The 13,575-nt window shown below is 38.8% G+C and overlaps 1 protein-coding gene across 5 annotated transcripts in view; it reads right to left on the minus strand.

The window, feature by feature from the left end:
* Positions 1-13,575, minus strand: part of LOC307017664 (receptor-type tyrosine-protein phosphatase N2-like) — a 244,955-nt gene that overhangs the window by 161,031 nt on the left and 70,349 nt on the right. For all 5 annotated transcript variants that reach the window (XM_079647346.1, XM_079647345.1, XM_079647344.1 and 2 more), the window contains one exon: positions 11,647-11,726. In XM_079647346.1, the coding sequence (XP_079503472.1) occupies positions 11,647-11,726 (80 nt within the window). The remainder of the gene's footprint in view (positions 1-11,646; positions 11,727-13,575) is intronic.

Raw genomic sequence — 13,575 nt, forward strand, 5'->3', positions numbered from 1 at the left:
TCCCTTTGATTCTCATTGAAGAAATGTCACAGCTAAACAAATCAAATGCATCCTCCTTCCTGTACAGCTATACATATGTGGGGGAATGATGCAAAAACAATTAGGAATACAGGAATTTTGAGCACTTATTTAAGGGAAATGTCAATAATTAGCATGTTAATTCTGGTCCATCACTATTAATTTTCACTGCAGAAATGTCACAACAGAATCTTTGAATCCTCTGCAGCTCAGTAGCCGGAGGGAACGATGCAAACGTGATGCGAGCCAGCTTTGCTACATGTGGCCATCTGGGAGAATTCTGCCAAACGTGAGGAAGGGGGTTTAGAGACGCTGCCAGCTGAGGGGAGACGGAGCCAAAAGGACGGTGCCAACGCCGGGGAAATCAGGCCGGCTGCTTGGCTGCTTGGCTCGGGATCACGTTGCACCGCTGAGCAAACTAGAGCTCAGCACAACACCTGTGTCCTCCCTCCTCGTCTCCTCATCTCACCCCCTCTTTCAATCAATGACAGGAGTCACAGATAAGATATATAAGATAAGATAAGAAGTGCTACCATCTAATCGGGGATACAGGGTCCCGCGATTCACTAAAGTCAGACTGAAGCACTCCCTTGTGCATCAGTCAATCCTCACAGTAAATACAGAACACTCATCTCCTCTCTCCTCGTCAAAGAATTTGGATAAGAAAATACAAAAAAGTAATTCTGAAAATAGTAAAAAATAGTAAAAATAGTCAATTCTGAAAATAGCAAAAGTTTGAAGAAGAAAAATGTTAAAAATATTTAAAAGTCAGAATTCTGTAAAAAGTCTAAATTCTGAGAAAAATGTCAACATTTGGATAAAAAAATACAAAAAAGTCAGAATCCTGAAAATAGTAAGAATTCAGAAAAATTGCTAAATTCGGGTAAAAAAAAAATAGCATTAAAAAAAAAGTAGAAAATATACACGTTGAATTACAAATATACAGTAATGCGAAAAATATAAGATATAAGATGCTGAAAAAAAAAAAAAAAAAAAGCTCCACAGGACAGAGCATATCTCTGAAGTCAGACAAAAATAACCACAGCTGACTCTGGATCAGCAGGAGGGGAAGCAGAGGCTTTTTAAAGCATCGAGCAAATTAGAAAACGCCTCCAGATCAGCTGGGACGACAGGTGAAGGCTGAAGATGAAGCGGCAAATTGCACCACTGACACGGTCACTATTATTATGTCTTAATGAGGCAAAGCTTATGCTGAAAAGAGCTGATTTATGCCAGATTTGGATAATTGCAATGTGGAGTACCTGTGCAATTAGGAAACACTTAAAACATTTCAGTTATGAAAAAAGTTAGAATAAAAGAAAAAAATTATATTCTGTAAAAAATTCAGACTTCTGAGAAATAAGTCAGAATTCGGATTAAAACCATTTTGAAAAGTCAGATTTTTGAAAATGGGAGAATTCTGAAAAAAGGCACAAAAATGAAAATAAAATGTCAAATTCGAAGAAAAAAAATCAAAATTCGGAAAAAAGTCAGAATTCTAAACAAAAAAGTCAAAATTCTGAGAATTTCTTTTTTTTAAAGCCAAAATTCTGAGAAAAAAAATCTGAATTCTGAGAAAACAATCAGAACTCTTAAAAAAGTCAGAAGTCAGTTCGGATGTTTTTAGATTTCTGAGAAAAAGTCGCACCCCTAAACCTTTTGGACAGATTTCATGTAGCCCTATTCCTAGTCCTGTTTTCTGGCGAGCAGAGCAGCATTAAAATGAACAACTCATGGGATGAGTGGGTAAGATCCATATTCTCCATTATACTGACAATTAAAGCACGTGTCAACATATCAACACCAGCACATTTATCAGCGCAACTATAACATATATTCTGTCGCTGCCCATTCCTTTCTATAACAACAGGTGAGAGAAACTTCTAGAATCGATTAGCCTCGGGCGTGCGCTGAACGCTGATCAGCAGGTGAACTGGATGAAGTTAACTGGAATAGATGTGCCCGCTCCTGAAGGGCAACTGAAGAGAGCAAAGCTTCCCAAAGCGAGAGCTGTTTCCAATGCAATCACTGCTGCAATCAATAGGAACAATTAAAGGAGTTCCACGCAGTGACAGGCATGACACAAAATCAGTCATTGGTGTGACTAATGACAGTGTGTGTGTGTGCGTGTGTGTGTGTGTGTGTGTGTGTGTGTGCGTGTGTGTGTGTGTGGATGGGATGTCAAATATGAGCGTAACATTTTTGTCTGCGACTCTCAATATCAGCAACAAAAGAGACAAATCAATGATTGGAGGTATGTGTGTTTTTAGCCTGGGGAGTAATGGATGACATGTGACGGGATAACGTGATCAGGATACAAAAAAGTTACCTGTTCCACCTTGGTTACCTTAAAAATAAGATTAAAGGTAAAAACATTTTGTTCCCATTGAGCAGGATTACAATGTTAGTGAAAACCTAAAAATAACATATTTAGTTTGTTGTGAAAGAATCAGATTGTATCTATTTTCTGTAGGCTGTACTGTTCTGTAGGCTAATACTTTAAGTGTGAATCAGCAGGAGAGGACTCTTTAAAGTACAGACACTACTGATATACACCTGAACATCAGCAGGAGAGGACTCTTTAAAGTAGAGACACTACATACTGATATACACCTGAACATCAGCAGGAGAGGACTCTTTAAAGTAGAGACACTACATACTGATATACACCTGAACATCAGCAGGAGAGGACTCTTTAAAGTAGAGACACTACATACTGATATACACCTGAACATCAGCAGGAGAGGACTCTTTAAAGTAGAGACACTACATATTGATATACACCTGAACATCAGCAGGAGAGGACTCTTTAAAGTAGAGACACTACATACTGATATACACCTGAACATCAGCAGGAGAGGACTCTTTAAAGTAGAGACACTACATACATAATTAGCTTAATATAGGCCTTCTTTAAAGTAATCAGGATATCTTTTTAAGTAGCCCTCCTCACCCTGAGTGTGTTTTTGAGTCAGATCCAAGTTAAAGGGCTCCCTATAGAGACAACTGATGTTGAGACAGAATAACACAGTTGACAATGTACAGCCATGCAATTTCCAGAGGAGCAGTAATGGAGATGACCTTTGAGAGGAAAGCACTCTGTAGCCCCATGTGATAACTTTAAATGATCCATAATCACAGGATCTGGGGGGCTCACAAAGTCACACAAAGACGTCTCGGCAGCGAAGCTAAACTTGTCCACACAGATGAAAATTCGACCACACTACTTACAGGGCGTAATTACAAATACATGTCCTAGTTTTGTTATGAGAGACAAGCAGGGGGAGGAGAAGTCTGAGGTCCGACATCAATAACAGAGCGGAGTGAGGTAGATGAAACGCATTACTTTGACCTAAAGAGCTCAGTAATTACATTTGGCATTTTGACAAGTGTTTAGCTGCAGTGAAGGTCGGTTCTGTCAGCATGCGAGATCTATGCTAATCCACTCAGACGGAAGAAAACGACGAGGCAAAACGTTGAGAGGAGGAGAGAAAGAGGAGCGGATGCAACGGACGCTTTTGGAAATGTAACTTCAACCGTTTCCTCTGTGAGAAATATATATCAGCTGACAGGAAACACAAAGCATTGGTGGAATATTGGGATTCACTCAATTACTGTCCCGAAGTACAATTTTGAGGTACCGTAATTTTCGGACTATAAGGCGCACCTGAATATAAGCCGCAGCAGCTAAATTGAATGATGTGTACATATATAAGCCGCACTGGACTATAAGCCGCAGGTGTTTTAATGTTTAATTACCATATGTAAGGGTTCGTGCACAGAGGGGATTGTCGGGAAAGAGATGGCTGTTTGAGGAAGCTCCCATTTATTAACATTTCAACAAACAAGTTGCATATTTGCATAACGTATTCAAGTGTTAGCATTTAGTGCAATAGCAGCTACAGAACATGTGCTGTGTAAACTGTACTGTATCACATAGCGTTTCAGACACACACACTTTTCAACTTTCAAACTGAAACGGTGCGCTCCAGTGATCTACAGCAGCGGTTTTCAACCAGTGGTACGGGGACAAACTGTCTCGCTCTCGTAATGTCTGTCTGTCTGTCTTGCTCTCGTTCTGTCTCTCGTACCACTCTCGGTTCCACTTTTACTTTTGCACGCTACCTGTCTCACTCTTTTCCGGCCTCCAGCTTTTCCTGCTGGAGCCCGCCGCTTAAAGGTGGGGGGCGCGGATCGGCCATAGAGCCCATAGAGTTAAAGGTGGTGGACTGTAACCTGTAAAATCCATAGATTTAGGAGGTCCCCTAGTGGCCGTTAGCTTTAAAAATCCATAGATTAGCCGCACCGTTATATAAGCCGCAGGGTCGAAAAATGGGAAAAAAGGCGCGGCTTATAGTCCAAAAATTACTTTTATTTTTCAATTAATGCTTAATAATAGTTTTTGAAAGCGTTTTAAAACATGTACAGTATATTAGGGTGGTCCTTAGGGCCATGTACATTTTCAAATTCATTTATTTTAAGCTCCAACCACCGGAATTCGTTATGATTGTAAAGAAAACTCTCCTGGTGAATTTTATTCAAATTCCAACAACATTTACCCCTCCCTCATCAACCTTGAAGTTTAGCCTCAAGGGTGGTCCTTAAAATTGAAAGCGGGAAAGTCTAAGCTCCAACCCCCAGAACGGATTCTATTAGTCAAGAAAACTCTCCTGGGACTCATCGACCTGGGCTGCCACACCACCAGCCACGGTGCTGCAACTGAGGCTACACTTCAAGGTTGATGAGGGAGGGGTAAATAGGCGCTTTCAAACCAGAGTACTTTTCCCGTTTAGTTCCGATAGCTCCTGGGATTTTGCGTTCACACCAAAAAGAGAACTTAGTTCATCCCTTTTCAGTCCCTGCTAGAGAGGTGGGACTATCCTGGGGAGAAAAAAGTTCCAATTTCTGATTGGCTGGGCGAATTGCAAACCACGGCCGGTAATATTCGGAAAAGTTTTTTGAAGCCGCCATTATATTTGCTGGCATTGGCATTAGTATGCGCACCAACGCAGAGAGACTAACTTATGGAAACACAAAAACATGGGAGCGGTGGAGATGAGGAAGTGTCGGCGTTCTGGCGATTTACTCGGAAGCCAGTCCCTAACTCCGGGGACTTCCGACCGGGGACTCCGGGTGGCAGTATACGCCGTGAAGTTGTTTGTGGCCTGCCAGTAAACCCAAAGCAGAAGAAGAAGAAGAAGAAGAAGAAGAAGAAGAAGAAGAAGAAGAAGAAGAAGAAGAAGAAGAAGAAGAAGAAGACCAATTCAAAGGACCACCCTAATGTATATATTTGTTTTGTGTGATTACATAGCGATTAAGAAACCCTTAAAATATTTCTGAAAAAAATTCAAGAATATAGAAAGTCAAAATTCTGAATATATGTAAACATTCTGAATAAATGTCAAAAATATTTAAAAAAGCCAGAAATATGGAAAAAAGTCAAAATTCAGAAAAAAATATCTCAAATAAAATTTCAACAATATTTTTTTTTAAGTAAAAAATTAACAACAACAAAAAGTAAAACATGAAAACAGGTCAAAAAACCGTCAGAATTTCAGTCGATCTAATGATTTGCATAATTTTACCCCAAATTCATTGAGGATGTAAACAGATACTTGACAATAAATCTGATTCTGATGGTTACTTTGCAGGTGCATAAAACTAATAAAAAATACAAATCAACGTGAATTTTCTTCAACTCCACCATTACTTTACAGTAAATCATAAAAATGGCCTCTTAACTGAAGATAATTCTGGTCGGATTGACACTCCTCTGTGTTTCCACTTAAAATAACCCGTCTTTGTTTTCTGCGGACAATAGTCAGTCCGTGTTGCATCTCAAGTTTGATTTGTGTTTTGACATGTAAATAATTTCCTAACCGAGAGGTCACGATCTGTTGGAGGGAAACCAGTTGATTTACATTAGCCATTAGCTAATTAATGAAAAAGAGTGCCTATAATTCCTATTTAGTTCACATATCAATCATAAAAGGCATTTTATTCGTACTTTTTTAGAACTTGGCGTGCATTTTACTGTACTTTTACTTAAGTAAAGAAGTTTAGTCAGTACTTCTACTGGTAACACTTGTAGGTAACACTTTATTTTGATAGTCCATAGTTAACACTCTATAAGTCATCAGTTGACATTTAGTAGCATGTCAACAGTGCATCAGTTGACATTCAACAGCACCGTTCAAACCGACAAGTAACTAAGCATTAGTTGATGATCAACAGATAAGCAACTCAAGTTTAGTTGAATATTACATTAAGCTTTAGTTGATGATCAACAGATAAGCAACTCAAGTTTAGTTGACTATTACATTAAGCATTAGTTGATGATCAACAGATAAGCAACTAAAGTTCAGTTGACTATTACATTAAGCATTAGTTGATGATCAACAGATAAGCAACTAAAGTTCAGTTGACTATTACATTAAGCATTAGTTGATGATCAACAGATAAGCAACTAAAGTTCAGTTGACTATTACATTAAGCATTAGTTGATGATCAACAGATAAGCAACTAAAGTTCAGTTGACTATTACATTAAGCATTAGTTGATGATCAACAGATAAGCAACTAAAGTTCAGTTGACTATTACATTAAGCATTAGTTGATGATCAACAGATAAGCAACTAAAGTTCAGTTGACTATTACATTAAGCATTAGTTGATGATCAACAGATAAGCAACTAAAGTTCAGTTGAATATTACATTAAGCATTAGTTGATGATCAACAGATAAGCAACTAAAGTTTAGTTGAATATTACATTAAGCATTAGTTGATGATCAACAGATAAGCAACTAAACTCTAAAGTTGCTTATCTGTTGATCATCAACTAATGCTTAATAATAGTCAACTGAACTTGAGTTGCTTATCTGTTGATCATCAACTAATGCTTAGTTACTTGTCGGTTTGAACGGTGCTGTTGAATGTCAACTGATGCACTGTTGACATGCTACTAAATGTCAACTGATGACTTATAGTGTTAACTATGGACTATCAAAATAAAGTGTTACCCTTCTACTTTGACCAGAGTATTTTTAAACACAAGTATCTGTACTTCTACTTGAGTAAAGGATGTGTGTACTTTTGCCATCTCTGAGCGTGCAGAATAAAGTTAATTAAAGTCAGACGGACAGACGGAGGGTGGGTGGGTTCCTCCTCTCAGCTGCTCTCAGTGCTAATTGAGCTCACCCTCCGTTCTGACCCTGACCCCCCGCCTATTCACGGGGTCCGGTTCTCACGCCCGTGACGCATCGCTGGACGTTTCCTCCGACTCCCCCGCCCAAAACTCAGCCGGACAATGAGGGTCACCACCTCGCTGCCCACCATCTTGACACCCACCCCCACGTTTTAACAATGGCCCCCCGGTGAATGAGCCCCATCACAATAGACGGAGAAGTGGGAACGTGGCTTCTTTAAAATGCAGCACCAGGTCCGGGGTGAATTCATCGGGGGACCCATCGATCCGGAGGAAGAGGAGGAGATGATGAGGTTTTAACTGGACTCCTGTGGACCAGACTTTAGTGTTTCAATCTTTACTCCACTCAAACAATTTCACAACTAGAGATTCACTCACGTAACATATTATTAGCTTGTCAATCATACTGTACTATTCTTCCAAAAATGTCCCAACTTGGGATCAATAAAGTACGTCTTATCTTATACTATAAAAATCTAAAAAGGTCAATAAGCAAATACCAAATACCTATAGTAAGTAGGTAGGTAAGTATATATATTTACTCTTGTTTACTATATATCTACTCCAGCAGACCATAGTATTTAAATCTGTACTCCACTAAAACAATACTATGTAATAACTACAGATTCAATTATATAATAATATAGAAATCTACGAAGGGCAATAAGTAAACACCAAGTAGGAAGGTAGGAATATATATATACATATTAATATATACATACATTGTTGTTAATAATAATAACAATATTAACTGGATCTAACTGGACTCCTGCGAAGCTGCAACCCGAACGAGCTTGTTTTTAAGTATGTACGAAACGTCACATCGAGTACTGCATTTATGTAGTTACATTTAGTCCAGTAGTTTGTTACTCTACTGAATTTCAGAAGGAAATATTGTAGTTTTTACTCCACGACAATTATTTAAAAATATATAATGTAATATAAAAAACTGAAAAAGGGCAATAAGTAAATACCAAATACTTATATAATATTTATTTACCTAAAAAGGTCTAATTACATCAATAGTAACAATAATAACAGAAGTAGAAAATCAAGATATATATCAACATCAAAACATTATATATATTTATATAAACATACATTTTGTATATAATAATACGAAATTATACATATATACAAAATATCTCTTTCTTATAAATGTTTTTGTGGATTTTTATTTCATATTTTGATCCTTTAATTCCGTTGTATCCAAATGTTCTGCGTATCAGAAACCCCTCTCAGTGTACTGCCTCCAGAATTGTTGAACGATTTAAACCCTTCCTCCACCATGCTCATAGTTCACTGTTCAAACACTGATGTCTTACTCGCTGAGATGAAATCACATAAAACTGAATTATTTTTTAACACAGCTGCCAAAAGCCTTTCCCCCCAAAACACACACAGTGGTTGTGACAGAAGAGATGGACGCTGCTGAGCGGCCATAAATGATGATGAAACGACGCCATTACAGCGGCCGTGTAAAGCTTAATGTTTCAGAAAAGCACTATAAACCCTGGCCGTGAGACGGAGTAATGCACACTATGGGATGGATTGATATTCTAGTTGAATATGACAAACGACACTTTAAAGACGGCCCGCCCACACGATTGCACTTCAGCCGAGAGGACGACATGTTTCACGTTCTGTCAGATGTTTGCCTTAATAACAAGACTCATCCCTGACCCTGCAGAGCAACAACAGCACTTAGGAACAGGAGAGGAGCTGTTGCATAATCAGCAGAAAGTGTGTGTGTGTGTGTGTGTGTGTGTGTGTGTGTGTGTGTGTGTGTGTGTGTGTGTGTGTGTGTGTGTGTGTGTGTGTGTGTGTGTGTGTGTGTGTGTGTGTGTGTGTGTGTGTGTGTGAGGACGTAGGACAGCAATTATCAAGAATAGATAAGGAAAAAAAGATGGTGAACTACTTTACGTTTTTTGCGCTGAGTGTGTGTGTGTGTGTGTGTGTGTGTGTGTGTGTGTGTGTGTGTGTGTGTGTGTGTGTGTGTGTGTGTGTGTGTGTGTGTGTGTGTGTGTGTGTGTGTGTGTGTGTGTGTGTGTGTGTGTGTGTGTGTGTGTGTGAGGGAATATCAGGAGTGTCTCTCTCTCTCTCTCTCTCTGGACTGACAGCTTGGCTAATGGCTAACATTCCCCTGTCTCTTTATTCCCCACTTCATCAACACCCGCGCCTCATTACTGTGAGTAACACTGTACACACACTCTCTCTCACACTCACACACACACACACTCCCACACACCTTCACAATGTCTCCACTGCTGAGTGATTATCACAGAGACCCTCTCTGTGTGATAGAACAAGCTGAACTGAGACATTTTGATTTGAAGGATCTTGAAACCGAAACACTGTCTGTACCTTCTTCAGACAAGAAAAAAGAAAAATGGTGGACCAAATCTCGTCAGAGCTAGAAAGCTTAATGCACATTAATATCTCACCAAGTCCTGGTTTTCATCATATTCCCAAGAGCAAATATTCTGCAAATTATCAGGTCCATATTAGTATTTAGTGTCTCTACTTTAAAGAGTCCTCTCCTGCTGATGTTCAGGTGTATATCAGTATGTAGTGTCTCTACTTTAAAGAGTCCTCTCCTGCTGATGTTCAGGTGTATATCAGTATGTAGTGTCTCTACTTTAAAGAGTCCTCTCCTGCTGATGTTCAGGTGTATATCAGTATGTAGTGTCTCTACTTTAAAGAGTCCTCTCCTGCTGATGTTCAGGTGTATATCAGTATGTAGTGTCTCTACTTTAAAGAGTCCTCTCCTGTTGATGTTCAGGTGTATATCAGTATGTAGTGTCTCTACTTTAAAGAGTCCTCTCCTGCTGAGGTTCAGGTGTATATCAGTATTTAGTGTCTCTACTTTAAAGAGTCCTCTCCTGCTGATGTTCAGGTGTATATCAGTATGTAGTGTCTCTACTTTAAAGAGTCCTCTCCTGCTGATGTTCAGATGTATATCAGTATGTAGTGTCTCTACTTTAAAGAGTCCTCTCCTGCTGATGTTCAGGTGTATATCAGTATGTAGTGTCTCTACTTTAAAGAGTCCTCTCCTGCTGATGTTCAGGTGTATATCAGTATGTAGTGTCTCTACTTTAAAGAGTCCTCTCCTGCTGATGTTCAGGTGTATATCAGTACGTGGTGTCTCTACTTTAAAGAGTCCTCTCCTGCTGATGTTCAGGTGTATATCAGTATGTAGTGTCTCTACTTTAAAGAGTCCTCTCCTGCTGATGTTCAGGTGTATATCAGTTACCCTATAATCTTCAAAATGTGTGTTAGTCCTATATCGTCTCATTTCTTGTATTAAAGAAGAGCTTTTACTGAATGGCCACAAAGTTTGAAGGCCACATTTTGCGTCCTTGTGACAAAAACCTCTACCTTATCAGGCTTTTCATATTTGCGAAAGTCATTATTGAACATTTCCCAAACACAAATTATTCCTGGTGGTTTTTTTTCTTCTTTTTCGTGTGGTTTTAGGCAGACATCCAACTCTCCAATGGATTACCACAATGGAACCAAACAAACATGGCCGCTTAGAGATCTGTGATATAAAGAGAAACTGGCTGCCTTTCAAAATACCAGAAGTGGAAGCACTACTTTAATAAAAGTAAAATTCTAAAATCCTAAAATACTCCATTACACGTAAAACTCCTGAATATACAAAGTTACTTTAATAGAAGTATTATCAGCAAAGGGTATTTCAAAAGTCATTAGATTTTTGTTTTTTGTTTATTTTTCATGGCTCTGTTGTTTAAGTTATATTGAGAAGCATTTTTTTTTTTTTTTTATAAATGTTTTTGGTTTCGTCAGTGTGGGCATGTGCGGGTGGAGGGAGGGAGGGGGGAGTGTAGTGAGTGTACTGTGATATTACAATATATGAAATGGCATCGATTATTCTACGCTATAATGAAATAAAAAGACTTGTATAAAAAAAAAAAAAAAAAAAAAAAAGATTTTTGTTTTTATATCAGTGTTAAATATTAGGTAGATTAATAGAACTAAACTCCCGCACATTATAGAAGCATAGTGTTTTTTAATATGTAAAAAAGTAGCTCATTACTCTGAGTTTTTAACGTATTGAGGAGAGTACTACGAAAATGTAGTCAAATATAAATATAAAGTAGCATAAAAAGGTAAATGCTCATTTGAAGTACACGTATCTCAAATACATTACACCACTGCAAAACCCCAAATTCGTACTCACAGTCAACATAAAGAGTGAGAAAGGCTTGCTGAAAAACCTCAAAGGGTACGGCATACTGCAGAGTCCACAAAAAAGGATATTTTCCAGATATGTGAGTTTTGAGAGGTGTTTCAGAGGGCTCAGGTGCCGCAGCGAGGCGGTGATAATGGGCTGTCTCTTTCTCTGTCAGAATAAAAACAACATCAGTCAGTGGGAAAAAAAAGAAAAGAAAAAAACCTTACCTGCAACGTTGGCCACATCTGTGGTGCTGACGTTCTGACGGTTGGGGCTCACTTTGAAGGTCACCGCGGGCCCCACCACCCTGGAAAACAAACACACACACACACACACTCAGATTAACACACATTAACACACACTCCAGAATAAAAACCCACCAGTTAAGCGTCTGTTTTTTCTCTCAACACCCTAAACAAACTCTTAATTCTGATGTGATTCACGATATTAAAAAGGGACGGGACTTTTAAAAACGTTATCCACGTTAAAATTGAAATAAATAGTATATTTACTTCTCTTGCACTATGTTATCTGTTTTAAGTCCTACGTATATTGTATTCATGTTTCACTATGGGAGGAGCCTGTGACTTCAGTTTTAAGTTTTAATAAAGCCTTGAATCTTGAATTAAATTGATCATGGTGTCATTTTTTGTTAAAAAAATGTAGTCGAGTAGTAGTAGAAAGTAGTAAGTAAAACATCTTAAACGTACACTTAAGTAAAGTACTTGAGTATGCGTAGGACCTTCCTTTTAAACAAAGCCTATAGTATATTTTATTGTATTTCTTTCATTTTGTTTTACTTGTATTTTTTATCATTTGTACATTCTTATTTTTTTACTACATTACCTTGTACCATATATGTTGACATGGTGATTCCTGTTTGCTTATCTGTAAAGCCTCCTGAGACAAGTGTGCTTTTGCGATATCGGTCTTTTTAAATCAAATGTTATTTAATTATATTAAATGTAATTTTCTCCGTTGCACTTCTGGTTATTTTGCAGACGGAGAGGGGGGGGGGGGGGGGGGGAGCAGTCATTAAAGCTCATCCATACATGTCTTTAACCCCGTGGCGATCCTTTAGGCTGTTTCAATCCCCATCACCACTGCGAGATAACCTCTTGAATCTCAATGTAATGCACCCGGCGGCATTTAAAGCATGCTGGGAAATGAAGAAAAAGGGGGTCGGAGAGGAGGGGGTTTCGGTCATCAACAAGAGGACGCTGTGAACGTGGTTTTCAGATTTCAAAAAGGTATTTCCAGCACCCTGGACACATTTACATTTTGATTCAATGTTTGCTGATTGCATGTTGTCGTGTTGGATGCAAATTGAGGGTGATGGAAAGTACATTTACTCACATTCATGTACGTAATATTTACTTCAGAACACCTTTTCAGTACTTTTTGGATGAAGAGGGGGAAAAAACATCTAAAAACATAATAAAATGTCAGTTTTCTGCACAAGTTTCTCTGGTTTTTGCTGCCCCACTTTCCTTAGAGGTGGTGGAAGTACTCAGACAAGATACGTGGTTTTCAGATTTCCAGCACCCTGGACGCATTTACATTTTGATTCAACGTTTGCTGATTGCACGTTGTCGTGGTGGATGCAAATTGAGAGCGACAGAAAGTACATTTACTTTCCGGCAGTGGCTCAGTCAGTCGGGGCTTGGACTGTGAGCCGTAGGGTCGCCGGTTCAAGTCCCCGACCAGACCTAAATATGGAGTGTGGACTTCTACTTGGAGAGGTCCCAGTTCACCACCTGCGCTGCCGTGGTGCCCTTGAGCAAGGCACCGGACAACCCCCTCACTCCCATTGCTCCCCGGGCGCTGTACACTAGCTGCCCACTGCTCCGAGTACGAGACTCCTGGTACTAGGATGGGTTAAAAGCAGAGACCACATTTCACTGTGTGCTGTATATATATATATACACTTTACTCACATTCATGTACTCTACTTAATATTTACTTAAGAACACGTTTTCAGTACTTAAGATAAGATAAGATGGTACTTTATTGCAGCATAAAAAGACATGGCATTGTACAATACAAATTAAAAAGACTAGAAATAACCAATAAAGTAGAAAATATACATTTACAAATGTGTTGGATAGAAAGGGAGGGAAAAAAATTCAAATCTATTCAAATGTAAATTCTCTGCC

Source organism: Notothenia rossii (genome assembly GCF_949606895.1).
Source record: "Notothenia rossii genome assembly, chromosome: 9".
NCBI classification, from domain to species: Eukaryota; Metazoa; Chordata; class Actinopteri; order Perciformes; family Nototheniidae; genus Notothenia; species Notothenia rossii.